Source organism: Spodoptera frugiperda, chromosome 19, assembly GCF_023101765.2.
Source record: "Spodoptera frugiperda isolate SF20-4 chromosome 19, AGI-APGP_CSIRO_Sfru_2.0, whole genome shotgun sequence".
Classification (NCBI taxonomy): Eukaryota; Metazoa; Arthropoda; class Insecta; order Lepidoptera; family Noctuidae; genus Spodoptera; species Spodoptera frugiperda.
This window is the reverse complement of record NC_064230.1, coordinates 3,407,765-3,427,200: the sequence shown is the minus strand read 5'-3', so window position 1 is coordinate 3,427,200 and position 19,436 is coordinate 3,407,765. Positions and strand designations below refer to the sequence as shown.

Here is a 19,436-nt window from a genome sequence, read left to right as displayed (position 1 = left end):
GTGATACCACGGCCGAGCAGAAAACCGACGTGAAACAACACTTGCGTTGTGTTTCGTTGTGTGAATGAGGTTCCCGGAAGCCCAATTACCCAATCTCCCCAATCCCCGAATCCCTAATCCACAATTTCCAAACCCCAAAATGTCGGCAACGGACTTGTAACGCTTCTGGTGTTTCAAGTATCCACGGGCGACGACAATAGCTTACCATCAGATGATTCGCCTTCTCATTTACCGACTTATCTCACAAAAGAAAAAAAAAACAAAAATCTAGTAATTAAATAGACTAACTTTACTAATCTATCTAACTAACTATGCAATAAAATCGACATACCTACAACCATGACATTGAGCTGTCAAGTCATCTTGTGATCAACTGATCAGTGATCACGTTCTCCACAACCGAGTTTGTAAGCGAACAGGTGTCGTATCACGTGACAATGTACTATGCCTCCATGATATATCACATATAGTGTAAGTATGTATGTATGTGTAGAATCAACATACAGCTGTGTTTGAATAGTGTTTCATTGAAGACGGCGTTAGTTAGAATCTGTTGATGTGTTTTAGAGCTGGTTTGATGAGGCATGCGGCGAAGATTTTGTGCATTCGAGGACTATGCTGAATGTTGTATCACTGAATAGTGATCCAACGGGGTCTTCGGGAATCCGAAAGGGAATGGGTATTCACATAGTAATCAGCGTTATGCTTACAACCGAAAGGTTTTCTAAAACGCAAAGAGACAAAATAGTAAGAGAGCTTTTCCACCAGAGATGCGCAATGCTACGTTGCTGTGGATGCGTTTAGCTTCCACCAATCATATTCATTGTACACATAGCTTAGCACTGGTGGAAACGGACACAAGCTGTTTTTATATGGAAAAATTACTGCTATGGATGGCTTCATTACTATCGATATATTGCATACTCGAGCTGTACATCTTCATCTCACCTCGCGTCAAATGTGTACATCCTTAGTAGGATTTTATGACACGCAAGAAGACAGAAGTGTAGGATTAGTGACAAATGCCCCAGCCGTCGCGGGAGACACTCCGAACGTCGGGGATCACGCGACGATCTCCGGCCACCGTAAATATGGGTCTGCGGACGGCGAGCAAGGGTAGTTCACCGCCCGAAAGAGTCATAAACCACCACAGATGGGGCCCAGTAAGGCTTGATGCCCAATCCGGAGCTGCGGCCTACCTAACGAGTTTACCAGGGCTCCGGCTCGAAAGGCAGGAGTAGGAACGGGCTGGTTTTTAGTCAGTAAGACTCTGACACTCCCTCTCATCTCACTCAATGAGGGAGAAGACATTGGATGACTTCTCTCTCTCTTAAATAAAAAGAGAGAAGTGACAAATACTCTGCCATCAAACCACAAGAAGACGTCCTTTACTTACTCAGTACGAGAAATCAAACACATAATGATGATACTGTACTAATACAAAACCAATTTATTTTGAACCCGCTTTACATAACCTTTCTGCACATTACCACAACCATTTTATACCACTACAGAATCAACTTGCACGGTTCTCCGACATCTTTAATTGATATTGTCTGAACTTTAAAAGAGACTATGACCTCTGAGTTTGTTTCGGCATTTCTTCTCAGAGTAGTCCGATAGGAAATGCCGGCCTCATCTAGTTATTTAAGAGATTGACGTGTAAAAGAGTTACATTGTAACCTATTTGCAAAAATATCATTTATACTGGTTTTGCTTGACTTGATGTGTATGATACGACACATGTTTAATAACATGACATTCCCTACTGTTTCGACGCGGAACAAACATATAACTATCACATATATAATACTAAGTTAATATGTACTCTGATGTTTACCGACCTAGTTCCTAGCAGATATTATTATATCGTGATTATGACGTCACGACCTCATCAGTATACTATCAGTATACTAGTTGACAGTAACAGTCTCCTAATAACCTCTATATTTATTGCTGTTCGTTAGTCTCGCTAAAACTCGAGAACGGCTGGACCGATTTGGCTAATTTTGATCTTGAATTGTATTGTACAAGTCCAAGGGAGGTTTAAAAAGTGAGAAAATAATGTGTTAGGCGGTAAGTAATTTGCCGCGTCAGCTAGTAAAAGAGGCTCCGAAGCTGCGGACAACGTAAATGGTTACCGGGGCTCCGGCTCAAAGCAGGAGAAGGAATGGGGTGGTGTTTAGTCAGTAAGAGTCTGACAGTCCCTTCCGCTTCACTCAAGGCGGGAGAAGGATGGTTTTGAAGGTGGTCATACTGGATGATTTTTCCCACGCAAAAAAAAGCTAGTAAAAGAGGAAAGATTAGATAATTTTGTTTGTTTGAAATGTATAGGCTCCGAAAGCCGAAATTACTGAACCGATTAAAAAAAATACCGTCACAATAAGCGTTCTGTTATTAAAAAAGAAAAGGCTCTCTACTATTATATTATTATGGCCATGCGAAGCCGGGATGGGCTGCTAGTCAGTAATATAAATGATAAATTATAAATAATATACAAATCATATCCTTCAATGCTATCTGAATGAGGAACAGTGTTTGTTCTATATATGTACATAACTGATGTTTTTTAAAACTATGTGATATGTAGGATGAAGCAAAAGCCTTTTGAGGGCAATATATTATCATTTTGCTGTCTGTCAACAGTTTTGTTTTTATGTTATAAGCCGGTTATCGAGTAGACGGATCACCTGATAGTAGGCAATCACCACCGCCTATGGACACCCGAAACACCAGAGGCGTTACAAGTGCGTTGCCAGCCTTTTGGGAATTTATGGGTTGTTAGGATATCGGGGATTGGGAAGATTGGGAAGTAATTGGGTCTCCGGTAACCTCACTCACATAACGCGCCAATTTTCTGTGAGGCCGTGGTAATACTAAGCTATGTGGCTGTAGGTAGTATATTAAAAACATAGCTTAGCTGAGTCTGTTTCTACCAGTACTAAGCTATGTGTACCAATGAATATGATTAGTGAAAGCTAAACGCATCCACAGCAACGTAGCATAGCACATTTTTGGCAGAAAAACATCCTTAAAACCGTGGAGGTAGGAAACCTTTTTCTAAGTTTCAGTGTATTTTCATAGTGCGTTAATAGTGACGAGTCGACCTTCCTCCGGGACTTAACAATCAAGACGCCATATTCTGCGTTGCGCAAAACATGTTTTTGATTATGATACCACTGACAATGAGTCAGACGTCACGCGATTCCTATCGACGAACACACCCACCGCTTAATGAGTGCTCTTATCATTTTATATACGACTAGCTTCTGCCAGCGGCTTCGCCCACGGTCCCGTGAGATAAAAAGTATCCTATGTGTTATTCCAGACTATAATCTACCGCTGTTCCAAATTTTATTCCGATCCCTTCAGCTGTTTTGATGTGATTGAGTAACAAACATACACACAAACATTAATATTAGTAAGATGTTTAAATACATTGGCTTTTGTCCACAACTTCATAGGAACGCGGTTCAGGTGGTTGACGGAAAAATTTCATCTGTAGATAAACACACGCCTGACTCCCATTGGATTGGGCAGAGACGGCAATTGCTACGATCCTTACACACCTCTTTCGCTTCATCAACAGTCATATTAGGCTTTTCATAGCCTTTGTATTTAGCCTAGGTTTTACCGACTTTAAAAAAGGAGGTACTATGTTCGGATGTTTGGCTCACACATCTTTCCATATAAAAAACAAACGCATCCACAGCAATGTAGTATAGTACATTTCTTGTGGAAAAGCAGCCTTAATCCGAAGATTTTCGGATTGAAATTTGATTAATTTCGGCCATTCGTTACAACACCCGGTAAAGGAATAGGTTTGGTGACAAATGTCCTAATCAGGCGCCACTAGATAGCTGAAAAATAAAACCCCTTGATTCTAATTCACAGTGTAAGGAAGACCTAAGAAGACAAATTACGCAATCCTCTTCCTGTTTTGAAGACCATAATTGCTAACAGAACGAATACAACGAGAAGGCAATTAAAACAAATAGTTTGTTATGACAGCTATCATTATCTTCAAGTGTTCTGACCCAATTTGTTGCTACTTAACTACTTACGACATTGTTAGGAACAAAAAGGCAGACAAATTCATAGGAATAATATGTAGGACAAATATAAACACACGCCTGTTGTGATAATGTTTGTTTTGATACTTTAGTTCAGGCATCAGCCCTACTGGGCCCCATCTCTTGTGGTCTGCGAGCCAATCAGAGCGCGGAACGTTACGTTTACAGCAATCGAAACGAGAGCCTCGACCGCTCTGATTGACCGGCCAACAAATCAACCAATCAGAGCGCCGAAAACGGTCTCGTGTCGATTACTTTAAACGTAAAGCAAACTCATACTAAGGGTACTGATGGCTTTTCGAGGACTGGCTCTGAACGGGCGGCGAGCTACCCTTGCTCGCCGACCGCAGGCCCGCACTTACGGTGGCCGGAGATCGCCGCGCGATCCCCGACGCCCGGAGTGTCTCTCGCGACGGCTGGGCGTGATAGGTTCGTTCCCTCACGCGCCCCGCCTCCTCCTTAGCTAGCATGACTGTTTGGCAGAAGGAAAAGACGGCATCCCATTCCCCCTCGCTCCGTACCATGGCCTGAACCAGTGCCAGATGCAAGAGGTCGCCGTCACCGACCACATCCCTGAGGACACGGCGGTACTCAACCCATGCAGGGCACACCGCCACCTTATGCTCCACCGTGTCCTCTGGGCGGTCCTCGCAGTGATAAGGGAGGGGAGTAAAACCGCATTGACTTGTTAGTGTATTCTAACCGTCTGTCTATCAATAAATGGTACCTATTACCTAAGTAACTATACTTCAATACAATGATTTTTCCTGTTAGGCTGTACAAATATGTACACAGTAATGTCATTTCAACTCTTGATCACCTTAATAAAAACTACATCTTCTATTTGTTACATAGAGCTATAAACTGTAGGAAAGTTACCGCGAAATAAAATTATTGAAACGTTTTATTTTATGGTATAAGCCGGTAAACGAGCAGACGGATCACCTGATTGTAAACAATCGCCGCCGCCCATGGACACTTGAAACACAAGAGGCGTTATAAGTGCGTTGCCGGCCTTTTGGGGGTGAGGAATTTAAGGGTTGTTGGGGAATCGGGGATTGGGAAGAGGGCGTAATTGGGCCTACGGTAACCTCACTCGCACAACGTAAGCGTTGTTTCACGTCGGTTTTCTGCTCGTCCGTGGTATCACTCCGGTCGAGGCGGCCCATTCGTGCCGAAGCATGGCTCTCCCACATTTAGGGACTACCTTACTAATTATTGGCGTTTACTCTTGAATCCAATTCCAATCGATCGACATTGATATTGTGAAATACAACAACTATTCGTGACGGTCCACTGCCAGAAACGGGTAACTATTAAATCATTATTTAAGACCTCCTTTCAGCATCATCCAACGGTAAACAAAACAATTTATCAATCAGTTAGCAACGTGTCTAAAATCCATGTTTCATGTGTTCCCAAAAATACCGGCTTGACGTGAAAAATATGGTTTTTAAATTGATCTAGTTATATCTGCCCATCTGTTATTCAGATTGCTTCATATACAGTCACCTTATTCGTATGTATGTATGTATGTGTGGCATACAAATAAATGATCGGGTTTGAGGTTACATACATAAATATTAGGTAATTTTAAATTCCCTTTTTTACCTAATGCAGGACGCAAGATGAGTAATGTGTTTTTCGGTGTCTTGAAAGTTTCATAGAAAACCACGAAGATTTTGTTTCAAAAATCATCCAAAATATCTTCTCCTGGCTGGATGAGGGGAGAGTGAGTGGGAGCTCATTTTAACAGGAACGGGGATGTTTTTAGTCAGTTAAAACCTGACATTGCCACTCACCTCATCATGAGCAGGCGGATCATTCGATGATGTTCACCCCTCAAAAACAAAAACCCTGGCTTTTTTAAGACGGGCAAATCATCCAATGACTTCTCCAGCCTTGGGCAAGCCGGGTGCGGCAAGTGGGAGTATCAAACTATTACTGACGAAAGACCACCTCGTTCCTACTACTGCTGTTCTAGCTAGAGATCCCCGATTAACCCGCTAGGTAGTCCGCAGCTCCAGATCAGACATCAGCCCTACTGGACCCCATTTGTTACATAACAATTACCAAATTCAAATGCCACAACACATCCACAGCAACGTAGCATAGCACATCTCTGGTGGAAAAGCCCACTAATGGAAAATTCTGTGACGAATCATCATCGAATTGTAGCCCAACACATTACATAAGCAGATACATTGAAAAGCGACAAACAGTATTATCATCGTGGCCGCTGATTGGTCACAATTGCGCCTATATCCGGCCATTGCGGGTCGTTGAGCGCACTCCAATTGAACGGCTCGATCCTTACACCGTGTGTAGTGTGACATCATAAGCGTTAGTAACTGGAAAGGGTGGGTGGTCTGTATGTTATGGCATTTGAATTTGGTAATAGTTATGTAATTCGCGCCACTGGTAGATATCCCACCAAATCGCACGAAGCGCTTCGCTTCAAGCTTCCTTATGCGATCCGATTTGAATAATTCTTTTTGTGTTGGGTAGTGCATTTATCGAGGAAGGCTATAGGCCATATAAAATCACGCTGTGACCAATAGGAGCCAAGCAGAGCGGGTGAAACCGCGCGGAAGTAGCTAGTCAAATATATAAAAATAAGAATCCTGATAAGTAGAGAAGGTCTATATAGTCCAGTTGTGGATTATAGTCCAGATGTGGTTGAACTCGTACGGGTCTTTCACATTAAAAACCACGCACTGAGTCCTTTATTTATACTTAGCAACAAAGTAACACTAAACCGCCATGTCTTTGTTTAAAACGTAAACAGTATTTAACTCCTTCAAACAAAAACCAACTTCAATCCTAAAAGGATAAGGTTTAAAATCTCTTGTCGTCTAAGTATTAAGGCACGAGTCGAGCTGTTTTTTACTTTATTGTCGAGATATTAAGGTACAAATTGGATTTGTGGGTGGAGCGTAATAAAAAACACTTGTTTCTGTCGTAGAGCTGGTATTATGTGCAAAGTATCGATATCTTTGAGACATCGTTAGTTATAGGTAATTGCAATGCAAACGACATGCAATGTTTAGTCAATGGAAAAATTTGGTTTAATATGAAGCTGCCTCGTTTGTCGAGTGGTCGCAAGTGCGGCTGCCGAACAAGGGGTATCGGGTTCGATTCCCGTGTCGGGAAAAATATTACTGGGCTTTTTTCAGTAGTAGCACGGAGTCTGGAATTATTGTTTTAATTGATTTGGTTGCCCAGTATAATTGGCAATAGGCTCACCACCTACATGGTACTTATAGCACAAATGGTGAAAAGTGTGACTGAAAGTGAGACTGAGTGAGTTAGTGATAACTGTACATAGATGTAAGTACTGCCGCTACTTAGCACGTTGTAACAGTGTAGCACGAATGGACTGGCAGTGAAACCACGGCTGAGCAGAAAACCGACGTGAAACAATGCTTGCGTTATGTTTCGTTGTGTGAGTCCCACTTGCCGATTCCCCAAAAACCTTTATTCCTAACATAGAAAAGGTCGGCAACGCCTCTGGTATTTGGAGCAACTCGTAACGCCTCTGGTGTTTCAGGTGTACATGGGCGGCAATTGGTTACCATTAGGTAATCTGTTTGATATTTGATTCCGAACTATTTGATAATCAAATAAACGTCACCGAGAAACCAACGAAAACCAAAAAAAAAAACATCGATAAAATCTACATTAGCATATCCACATCACTATTTTGCAAATAAAATCACATACTGTGAAAAAAAAACACCGTTACAAAAACTGGTTTGGACTTAAAACAGTTTATTCGTACAATGACATTACATATCGAGAAGTAAATAGGTGCCTAGAACGATTATCATATTGTCCATAGGTTCTAGTAAGGATCTACTCTGATTCAACAAAAACGAAGTTTCGTCCGAAACTTCGCAGATTGCATACTACAATTCTATTTATTGCGAACTTTCGTGAACAAAAATAAACGAATTAAATGAACATTAATAAATAGGTTTTGATATGAAATTAAAAATAAAACGTCATTTTAAGTAATTTCATTATTAAATCAATAAAACCTACGGCCGAAGATTAAACGAAACTTCGCATTCGAGAACCGGAGTAGTCCTACAGGGTGCTACAGGGTTTATCTCCAAAACGGGCGTATTCGACCTGTGTGAACTTGACACCCGACTTTGGAAAAATTGGATTTTTCAATGGTTTTTCGAAAGATTTCGATTAGTAGTGGATAGTAGTGAAGCTATTTAAACCAATTTTTCCAAAGTCGGGTGCCAAGTTCACGCAGGTGCGTATTTGTATGATAGCTCTGGTGTCAGTCACGCCAGCCTCAGACTCCCCTAATAACTACAGATCGCGACGTTGAAAGCGACTTGCATACAGCGGTTGTTTGCCACAGATGGGGCCCAGTAGGGCTGACGCCTGATCCGGAGATGCGGACTATCTAGCGGGCTTACCGGAGCTCCTGTTTTTAGTCAGTAAGAGTCTGACACTCGCCCCGCCTCGCCCAAAGCGGGAGAAGAAATTGGATGATTTTCCCCCTTAAAAGAAAGAGTCACAAACAGCTGCATGCAGGTTGCTTCGAACAAAGTCAAGTCAAAGTCAAAATCATTTATTTCAAATAGACCAGGAAGGCACTTTTGATCGTCAAAACGTCAACCTCGCGATGTATAGAGTCATTGGGGGAGGAAGTGTGTCTGAAGATTTTTTTATTCTACTCTCAAATCTCTAATCCCCTACCTTCTACAAGGCTGGTTACACACTAGTAACTCCTCAGGTATTGCTGATGTCCCTTAAAAAAACTCCATAGAACAACTAGTTGCAGTTCTATGGAGAGAGACTGCACCGGACAATCCACAGAGAGAGGTGGTCATGTCGCCAGGCATGACAAAAACAGCAACAGCAACGTGATTGCTACCACGGCCTCACAGAAAACTGACGTGAAACATCGCTTGCATTATGTTTAGTTGCATGAGTGAGGGTACCAGAGGACCAATTTATACCCTCTGCAATCCTAAAATATCCTATCCCCAAATTCCTACCTATTAAAAGGCGGGTAATGCACTTGTAACATTTCTGATGCTATACGGACACTTGATAAGATTGAGGTACCTATAGTTAGTAGGCTAAAGGGTTGTTATTTTTTTTTACCAAAAGAGGGTAGCCATGGTTGGAAAATGAATTTAAAATTTTCTTATTTTTTATGTTATGTTTATGTTTAACATTACCGTAATGGAGGTAGCTAAGAAGTAATTCTAATGTGAATAACTATTAGAAATAATAGAAAAAGACTCCATCTGACTATAATTAAATATTTAGAAGTAGGTAGAAGTACCTAGGTAATAATAATTAATAATTCTATTATTTTTCGAATTATTAAATAGTTGTATAAACAAAACAAAAATGTAATGTGTTGTTAACAAAAGCATTAAAATTTAAATTTAGAACATGTGTAATGAAACCACAGATAATCAAGTGAACTTTAAAACAAGGCAATGACCAAACAAAGAGGCCGTAGAACTATTGTTTTAAAATAAGAATTGTGTCACCAGCCACCATACAGCCACTTGTATGTATTTGGTTTTAAAAACATAATTGTAATATTAATCATTCATTTATTTTTGCCATTTACAAAGGATTGGCAAGAAGCCAGCTTTCTTACAGTCACACACCATGTGTCCCAGAAAATCCAGAAATTTTTAACCAAAAAATAAGGAAAGAAGTTTTTAAACAGGCTGTATGTTAGTCATACCTGTGCCACTTACAAAATACAGTGAATTATTGTCTGTTACTATGTTATGAAAGGAGTTTTATAAACAAAGAGGTTTGTGTCGAAGTTCATTGTTGTTCATAATAATTATTTATTGAGAAAATATGATTAATGATGACTATTACAATTTAATATAACAAATTAAGTATTTTTGCAACTAAAAAATCTACCCACCTGTACTTTCAAGAATAATGAATAAGTTTTAAGTTAGTTTTGTAAAATAATTGAATTGAATTACACAAGTTTTGCATGCTACTGTATCGTGATTAGTTCCGATAATGGAACTAAGAAATTACATTTCCTGTCTACATAATCAAGACTATTTAAAAACAGCAATAATTAAAATAAAGTGATAAATATGTCATAAAAGTTTACTTGTGAATGGTAATGTGCATTTATGGGGTAAGTTACAAGTGTTTTATTTTTCTACATCGTAAATAATTATTTTACTTTTAAAGTCATTAATCTAAGACAGTATTTAGATAGTACGGGCGTGGTAATGAGATTTTGAAACCAAATTAAAACTTGATTTGAATATATAACTACAATGAAAACTATTATTCAGTAAGGTAGGTCTATGAATAATAAAACGCGAAACTAACTTTCCATTTCGAATCAAGAATATTAATCTAACAAAGGATCAAAGTTACTTATATATTTAAAATAAAATACATACCGAATTACGTTGAGCAGCGAATACGATGAAAAACGTTGTTCAAAACTCTGAATAACACACAAATATAACACAGGCACACGCGCGAACTCACAATGTCTTGTCACAAAATATTTTCGTAACTAAAATAGTTGAACAAAATGGTTTTTTTTACGAATTTACGATAGACACCCGTCATATCCCATCATTGTAAGAGGAATGAAATGAACGGAATAGAATGAATGATTTATCAATCAACAAAAACTCGCGGAGATTTCTCGCCATTCATTAACGCGTTCCAGAGTTGGAAAGCTTTGTTTTTTAGCATTTTGTTTATAATTGCTTTTTTTATTTGGTCACACTTTTGACAACGTGACGTCATACGGAGAATGGCGCTAAATTAAAAAAGTTAAAATACCCGCACCAAAGGCGTAGTTCAATGCAAAAATATTTTAGAATAAGTTTTAGCAGTGAACTATTAAAGGAACTAAAGAAATTCATAAGTAAAACAAAAGTAAGTCGCAAGGTTCGATTTCAGATTAGGGAAAAGTCTAAACGGTTTTTTTTTCGGATTTCGAATTTTACCCGACTGCCAAGGAAGGGTTATGTTTTTCGCGCGTATCTTGTATGTATGAGCCTAATATTCTTTATTACCTCATTTCTTCGAAACGGCTTGATGGATTTCGACAATCAGGGTATCGTTGGATTCGTCTTAATTACCCAAGTGTTCTTAGATATGTGACGTAAAACAAAAACCAACATGGCGGCCGTGAGGCGCCCTAGATAGGAGTAAAAAAAAATTTTTTTTTTTATTTGCTACAATATGGGTATCAAATTAAAGAGCTCATCATGAGGATTCCAAAATGGTATATCACTGACATATAGAAAAAAAATACTATGTCGCAATTATGTTCTTTATTATCCAAACTAAATACTCGTATACCTAGGTCTACGCGACGCGATTGACTAGCGGTGTCTGAACTTAAAAGTGAAAAGTGATAATAAAAGTACGTCTTAACCAAATTATTTACAATGAATTTATTTTAAATAAAGGACTAGCGACCCGCCCTCGCTTTGCTGAACGTTAAATAAGGAATCTATCTAATAGTCGTTTACCTATAGCCCATGCGACGCGTCAACTGTAAAGACCGTTTTTTGTCTAAAACTAATAGAAATTTTTAAACAATGTAAAGAGCAAATTTTATCTTCATTTAATGTAGAAAATTAATAGACTATTTAAAAGGATAAGGATTAATACTATTACGGACAAAAACCCCTCACAATAAAAGATCCAAAAAAAATAATTAAATAGTTCACACGACGAAAATTCTTTAAAGAATTAGACCGTTTACGAAATTTGTAAATAGTAAATTTTACTGGCCCTTAATCCTTCTTCTTTTTCTAATTCCTTTACTCTCTTTGTGTTACGCAATCAATCTAAAATAACTGGATCGACGTGTGTTATTTTTTTATATTGGTATTGGAAGTAGTTCTCTCGTGTCGCGGGTGAAATCTTGAGAAACACATTTCCGTATGTAACTAACTAACTAAAAAGTGTTAAATAAAAATAAATAAATTTAAAAAATTAAAAAACCCGACTGCATTAAAAACACTTTAAATAAAAACTGAAAAGTAAAAAACAAGCTTAGTCTAAAAGTGTAGATAGCAATGCTAACCACAAAATTAAATAATTTCATAATCAATACACAAAAAATAATAATCTTATGCGAAACATAATTGAGTGCAACAGTCGGGACCCATATTGAATGATTTTAGTCTAGTTTATTTCCGTATGTAATAGTAAAACACGGAGTCAAAAATTGTGTCGATACAGGTACGAAAATAGGCTCACCCCCTGTTACATGGGACTGAAAAGTGGATGTAGACTGTATAGTTTTTTATGGAATAAGTTAGTATATAGTAATTTTATGCCCAAAATATCAGAGGCATTACAAGTGTGTTGCCGGTCTTTTGGAGGTTAGGAATTCAAGGGTTGTTGTTCGGGAATTGGGCCTCCGGTAATCACATTCACGCAGCGAAACATAACGCAAGCGTTATTTCACGTCAGTTGTCTGTGAAGCCGTATCACTCCGGTCGACCCGGACCTTTCGTGTTAAAGCATGGCTCTTCCACATATAGATAAAAGTGCGACGAAATATTATGGATACTTACTATTTATAAAATGATTATCACGTATTACATACCTAGGAAAATTCAGAGCGATACAATTCGTTACATTCTTAAAACACTTCAAGACTATTATTCAAGAGATTGAATGCACACCTGTTGAAATAATAAGAACAAAAATCCTCATAATCGATACAACGTCACAAAAGGAGATTCCTTTTATTGGTTTCTAGAATTTTGTTATTGAAACCTAGTTCATTCCGTCTTTGGATACAGTTGTGTCTACTAGTGATCAATTTTAAATAAATAAATTATTGTTTTATTAAAATAAAATACATGAAAAAACGCATAAAATCATGTAATCATTAAGTAATGTAAAATTTTATTTCAGTTTTTTTTAACAAATAAAAAAGCCCGCGCAATTTTTCGGTTAAAAATCGCATCCAGATAAAAAAAAATAAAACAATGTCATTCGTTCAATTAATTTTAATGACATCATTCACTTTAATAGTGACGTCCCATGTACCAGAAAAACGACATATCGACTTTCAAGAACGATTTATGGAGAGGCGAAGAGAACGAGAAATAAAAGACCAAGGATTAATTAAAACGGAGAATGAAGAGCTTAACGACATAGAAATTGTCGACGACGTACCGCACTATTTAAAAAAAGGATGCAAATCTTCGAAAAAATGGCATAGAATTGAAACTTTTGAGAAAGATTTCAGACGTTTGCTTGCAATGGATGGTATGAAGTACACTTATAAACGAGATTTCTACTGGAGAACTTGGCGTAGGGTGGCCTCTCATGGTGGTACTGAGAGAACTGTGTGCTACAAGTGCAATAATATAGTTCAGGTGCCAGGATTACAAAATTGTGGAATGTGGGTAAGTGTGATTTGTATTATACGTTTTTAAACTGACATGGTCACTAAGGATTGGATTGGACCTCATCTGGCAGCATGGAATCGCCTTTTTCCGTCGCCCTATCTCTTTCTGTTGCTTAGAACTACCATTTGCTAGACCGAGACAGAAAGCATAATGCGATAGCACGCAGCGGAATCCTCGAGGCGATCGGCATCACCGACAAAATGCAATGGTCGGCAGGGAGACTCCGGAAAATTGAACCGCACGATAGGATATATAGCGCGCGTTAGCATGCTATCGCGCGCTTTCTTCTTTTTCTTTTACCGCCGATCATTTGCTATCGCATACTGTCTCACTCTATCGTACAATGGCGCACGCGGCCGCTCGTCAGCATACTGCAGCACCGGCGGAACAATTAATGCGATTCCGTGCTGCCAGATGAGGTCCCACCCTAACACTATCCACTGATCTGCGGGTCTGCGGACGGCGAGTAGGGGTTGCTCGCCGCCCGACCAGATCCAGACTCGTGCGTGCGGCGCGTCGCGTTCCGCGCGGTCCTCAAAGAGCCATCAGACCACCACAGATGGGGCCCTACCTAGCGGGTTTACCGAGCAGACGTTTCACTTGATTGTAAGCAATCGCCACCTGTTGCAATTGCGTTGCTGGCGTTTTGGGGGTAGTAGGGAAGACCTCACATAACGAAACACAACGCTTCTTCATTCTTAAAATTAATTAACAACCAATTATAAATTGCACATTTTTCTTCTAATATAATGCAGATTGCAGATAAATAACGGAAAGTAAGCCTATTGTTAAAATATCATGCATTTTTCACAAACACTTAAACAATAAAATATGCTATTTGTTTCTGAATAAAAAGCCTGGCTCGTTGGTCGAGTGGTCGCAAGTGCGACTGCCGGGCAAGGGGTCTCGGGTTCAATTCCCGGGTCGGGTAAAGTATTACTAGGTTGTTTTTCGAAAATTTCTCAGTAGTAGCTCGGAGTCTGGAGTTGTGCCCGGTATATGGCAGTACCAATATTACATGGGACTTATAACACAAATGGTGAAAAGTGGGTGTACAATGTACAGTGGCATTACGTGCCATAATGTGCATCTCTGCATACCCTTATGGCGGTAAAAGACGTGACAATATGAATAATGGACGTAAAATGAACTGTCGTCGGCGGTATTTCCGAACCGATATGACCTTTAAACCTTCAAGAAAAGAGCGAACTCCTTTTTAAAGGCTGGCAATGCACCTGTATTTCTTCTGGGCTTGCTATCTACCTCAGGTATCTCATCTACGATCCACCATCAGGTGACCCGTATGCTCATTTGCCACCTATTCCATAAAATAAACTATCGAAAACTAAACCATATTCCCTTTGTTTTCAGTAGACAATCGAGGAAAAAGCTCCACCTTGTCCGTACGAGTTTTTCTCAGTAATCACTGACAAGCGACTGTGTGGAGCCTACTACACTCAGTACACAGACACGCGAACTTCATGCCCTAGCATCATCAATTTCTCCGACTTAACATCTACATGTGACAATCCTATTGAGACAAAATGGCGTTTCACCAAAATGTACGGTGTAGCAGAAGATTCGAAAAATAAAAACATTATTTGTGATGACCAAGACTCTTGCGAAATTATCACGTCTTATGAGGTTAGTTTTTTTTTTGTTATATTTGATTAAAGACCCACCTAGGGTGCAATGGTGATGTATTATGCATGTATTACATATAAACCTTCCTCTTGAATCACTCTTCGCCGTACTCATTAAATGGTTACTTAACCCAGTGTTTTCCATACAAAATCGTTATTAATGATTACTTTAACTATTCCAGTTTATGTAATCATTAAAAGACTATGAGTACGGCAGTCTATCTTTTAAAAAAATCTACAAAATCCGTTGCGTAGTTTTAAAGATTTAAGCATACAAAGGGATAGAGAAAGCGACTTTGTTTTATACTATGTAGTAATAAGTTGATGTTTGGCCGCTATCTGGCCTGATGGTAAGTGATGATGCGGCCTACGATGGAGCACGTCTGCCCATAAGCAACCTATTTACTCGGGCTTTGAAGACACCCAGGTTATACCCATCAGGAAACACAGACTCCGGCAAGGAGTTCCACTCCCTAGCAGTTCGCACAAGGAAGCTTGAAGCGAAGCGCTTCGTACGAGTGGGTGGGATATCTACCATGAAGCGGTGGCGCTTTACCGATTGTCTATTCTTGTATTGTTTGTTTGTTTCTTAGTAAATCAATGTTTGGTCACTTGGTGGAAACAAGTAGGCGATGTTTTGACTAACGATTGAGCATGCCTGTCTTTAACTAATTTATTCAATTGAGACTAAAATACACTCCGGTTTTTAGGGGACCCTCAGAATAGGATAGATGCCTAATTTTTACTTTAATGTCCGTCTTGTAGATTATTTTAAAATATTAGACACGTATTTTTTATTTTCTTATGAAAACAGATACTTTCGAAGATATTTTTGATTTGAAACATCGCGTGACGTACGTGACACTATTTGCTCAACTCCTAAACTTTGATTCGTTTTATCTAAGTATAAATTAAAAAATCCGTGTCTAATATTTTTTCATTGCCTAACTAACGGACTAAATAGATGTTTAATTTTCATACATCATCGTCATCATTCCTATTCCGGCAACCCCTTTTATGGGAGACCTTATAGTCCAGGCAGCTGGGATATAGCACTGCTTATGATGAGTAAACCTAACCAATTTTTTTCTCCGTCCACAGATGACTCCAAACTACGTTATATTCAGAATAATCAACTCAACCAACGACGTCATTTACTCACGAATTATGAAACCAAACCACATGAACTACATTTGCATAGACGATTGTGGACGTTTCAACCAAAATACGAAAAAAATCGGTAAAATCGATATCCCACTAAAACTAAATCTCCTCACTACCCAAAATAGTGAAGAAAAAATACCGGAACAGAGAAAAAATATTCAAATAAATGAACTGAAACATCAGAACGATACATTATCTGTATCTGTGCCATTGACAACTAAAACTCACATAACTGAAGCTGTCTTTAGCAATTTCCCGCCATTCGAAGTTCATAAAGTGTCAAAACCAGTTACCGCGAAAGTGATAAACAAAATTCCGATATTATTGGAACGCAGATACAAACCTAAAGTGAAAAAAAGACAGCCAAATAATTTAGACTTACACGAATATATAAGAAAGCATATTTTTCCGAAAATTAAGCTGTACAGATGGCATCAATTAAATGATGATGATGAGGATTCAGATTATAAAACATTGGATTCTGTCGAAGATGGGGATTTCAATGCAACAGAACGTAATTTTATAATTTCAAGATGGCAGAGAGTAGAAGGTACTGTTGCTAGCGCTGAATCCAACATAGGGTAGATTACTTATTTTTATTTTTAACGTCCGTCTTGTAGATTATTTTAAAATATTAGATATGTATTTTTCATTTTCTTACGGAAACAAATCCTTTAGATCCTGGCTTACAGGAGTTGCAGCGGTATGGGATAATGTGGCGGGCTTCTCCCATCGAAAAAATATATCGATTAGAAAAATCGCGGGACGTCACTTCTACGTAGAAAAGACATATTTGCTCTTCTTAACATTGATTCGTTTTATCTAAATATTGTTATCTTATACAACAAAAAAAAATACGTGTCTAATATTTTTTCATTACCTAACTGACAGACTAAATAGATTGTTAATATTCACACCCCGTCATCATTCCTATTAGAAATAAATGAAACAACTAGTTTTAAAATACAATAAAGTATAATTAAGGCACAATATTTATATTTAGATATACCTATTATAAAATGTATAACATGCTATATTTGTATAACGTAACACGTAATTTGTAACTAATTTAGGACATCTACAGCTTGGTACACACATAGCCGTGTAGCAGGTAACGTATCAGATACTGTATCACCCTGCAAGTGGGTACGGTTGGTCCATGGTCCACAGCGTATCTAGCTACGAGCCGCCTTTGTGTTCGCAAGAGGGTTGCTAGATGACCAGTGCCAGCGTAAGGGCCAATGATACCCCAGCGAAAATATTGTGGCGCCCACTTGAGGGAAGCAATATCAAGTGTTAGTTTTTTGCTAATCCCTAGTAAAAATATTTTATTTGTGTTATAAATATTTGGACACAAGGCCCTTATTAAATCTACATCTAACACAGCATTCAGAACAGAATCATACCGATATCTCCAGGAGAGGCAAGAGACTCCAACTTCTGACTTTGGCGCCCCCAGAATTTTTCGCCCTGGGCCATCGTAATCGTCGGCCAATATAAAGAAAACAGAATGTCTGTCTATCCGTCAGTCCTCTAGTTGCTCTATTTGCTCGTTCCAAAGTGTAGATTCCTATGGAGAACAACAAGCAAGAAACTCCATAGGTTACTCTTTTTCAATCCGGTTGACAATACAATTCTTGCTTACATTGTTTCGTTAGTTCAATTATGTGAGAATAATGTATCACCAATATTTACGTCTACGTACTCACTGGATACAGTATCTGATACGTTACGTGCTACGCGGCTAAGTGAGTACCCAGCTTACTAACTTTTAAGTCTACTTAATAATGCTAGCACCACACTTTACAACAATGAGAAATCTATTTAGACTTCACACAAAATAATGAAATTATGTATTATGTCAAAAGATGTGATTAACTAAAAATCACGGTTTACTCACGTAAATTAATGGAGAAAAGCTCTACTAGCTTCGAGTCACAGAGGGACTCTTCATCATGAGCAGCGTGCGCAGACACGGCGACGTCACGCAGCAGTAGAGCTTTTCTCCATTAATTTACGTGAGTAAACCGTGATTTTTAGTTAATTTAGTATGTCTCACGATAGTTATTATAAAAAGATATGATGCTAGCATACAATTTTATACTTAAAAATATCAACATAATATAAGTAAGACATATGTATTTATTAATAAAACTAAACATACATTAAAATGTGACATTTATCATGTTTTTTAATAAAAAAAATGTCTACTCCACAATGGGCATAATTATACATACAGCTCGTATGAATTAACTGTGCACTTCGCGCTATGTCGTCATTGGGACGGTTTTTATTAAGGGGAGAACTCATCCAACGGCTTCCCCCGCCTTGGGCGAGGCGAGAGGGAGTGTCAGACACTTACTTACTAAAACCCACCCCGTTCCTATTCCTGCTTTTCGAACCGGAGCCTCCGGATCAGGCCTCAATCCTTTAGGATCATTGTGACGCTGAGGTTGGACGCTGACGCTGAGGTTGAGGTTAATGCGGGGTGCCACGCGATACAGCTGGGCAAGAGTTGCTTTCCAGCGGAGTGCACAGAGATTCGTACGAGTTATACATGCCATCCATGAGAATTTCTATACCTTACTGCCTTTATACATAAAAACAATAATTAACTAACTATAGATACATAATATCAGTCTTAATTGGCATAAATCTTACACTAGATATAATATCGGACCCTTAGAATGAAAGTAATCGAATCCAAAAACTGCAAGTTGTAGGAAATGAACCAGAAAGTCTCCGAAAATTATAGTATTGAATACATTTCAATATATCTCTTCCGTATTCCATGACATACGATTGATTTTTACTAGATTTATGGATTAGTTCATTGGTTGTAGAGTATATTTTATAACGCCAGTTTATGATGAAGTGGAATGTTACAGAATACTTAATTAGTTAAGTCACTTTCATTCTAAGGGAAATAATATTCAAACCAAATATTTTGTCAGTCAGCGAAAATACTGTAAGCTCCAGTATAAGCAGAAACTAGACGGTATTTAAATAATATTAAACTGTTTCGAGGATTCTCGACTAGTTTCAAGCCGGACTGGGGCTTATAGTCATTAGTGTGCGAAGCCAAAGACGTAATACAACTTTAGATAATATAGAAATAGATTTTTAGTAAAACAATA

General features: G+C 38.6%; 2 protein-coding genes across 4 annotated transcripts in view; one reads left to right on the top strand and one right to left on the bottom strand.

Annotated features, from left to right (window-relative positions):
- Nucleotides 1-10,714, bottom strand: part of LOC118281055 (monocarboxylate transporter 12) — a 122,878-nt gene extending 112,164 nt beyond the window's left edge. For 2 of the 3 annotated variants that reach the window (XR_007706350.1, XM_050700936.1), the window contains exon 1: nt 10,499-10,714. The gene's annotated coding sequence lies outside the window, so the exon portion shown is untranslated. The remainder of the gene's footprint in view (nt 1-10,498) is intronic. The other variant, XR_007706351.1, reaches the window with a different exon arrangement.
- A 2,244-nt stretch (nt 10,715-12,958) lies between these two features.
- Nucleotides 12,959-18,286, top strand: LOC118281056 (uncharacterized). Its single transcript, XM_035601493.2, has 3 exons — nt 12,959-13,489; nt 14,867-15,136; nt 16,237-18,286. The coding sequence occupies exons 1-3, from the start codon at nt 13,067-13,069 to the stop codon at nt 16,882-16,884; spliced, it is 1,341 nt and encodes a 446-aa protein (XP_035457386.2). The 5' UTR covers nt 12,959-13,066; the 3' UTR covers nt 16,885-18,286.
- The last annotated feature ends 1,150 nt before the right edge of the window (nt 18,287-19,436 follow it).

Bases quoted from the DNA above. Each gene is read 5' to 3' on its own strand.
- LOC118281056 (XM_035601493.2), top strand. From the start codon at position 13,067: ATGTCATTCGTTCAATTAATTTTAATGACATCATTCACTTTAATAGTG. The intron at 13,490-14,866 runs GTAAGTGTGATT...TGTTTTCAGTAG, and splicing joins TACAAAATTGTGGAATGTGG to ACAATCGAGGAAAAAGCTCC. The intron at 15,137-16,236 runs GTTAGTTTTTTT...CTCCGTCCACAG, and splicing joins AAATTATCACGTCTTATGAG to ATGACTCCAAACTACGTTAT.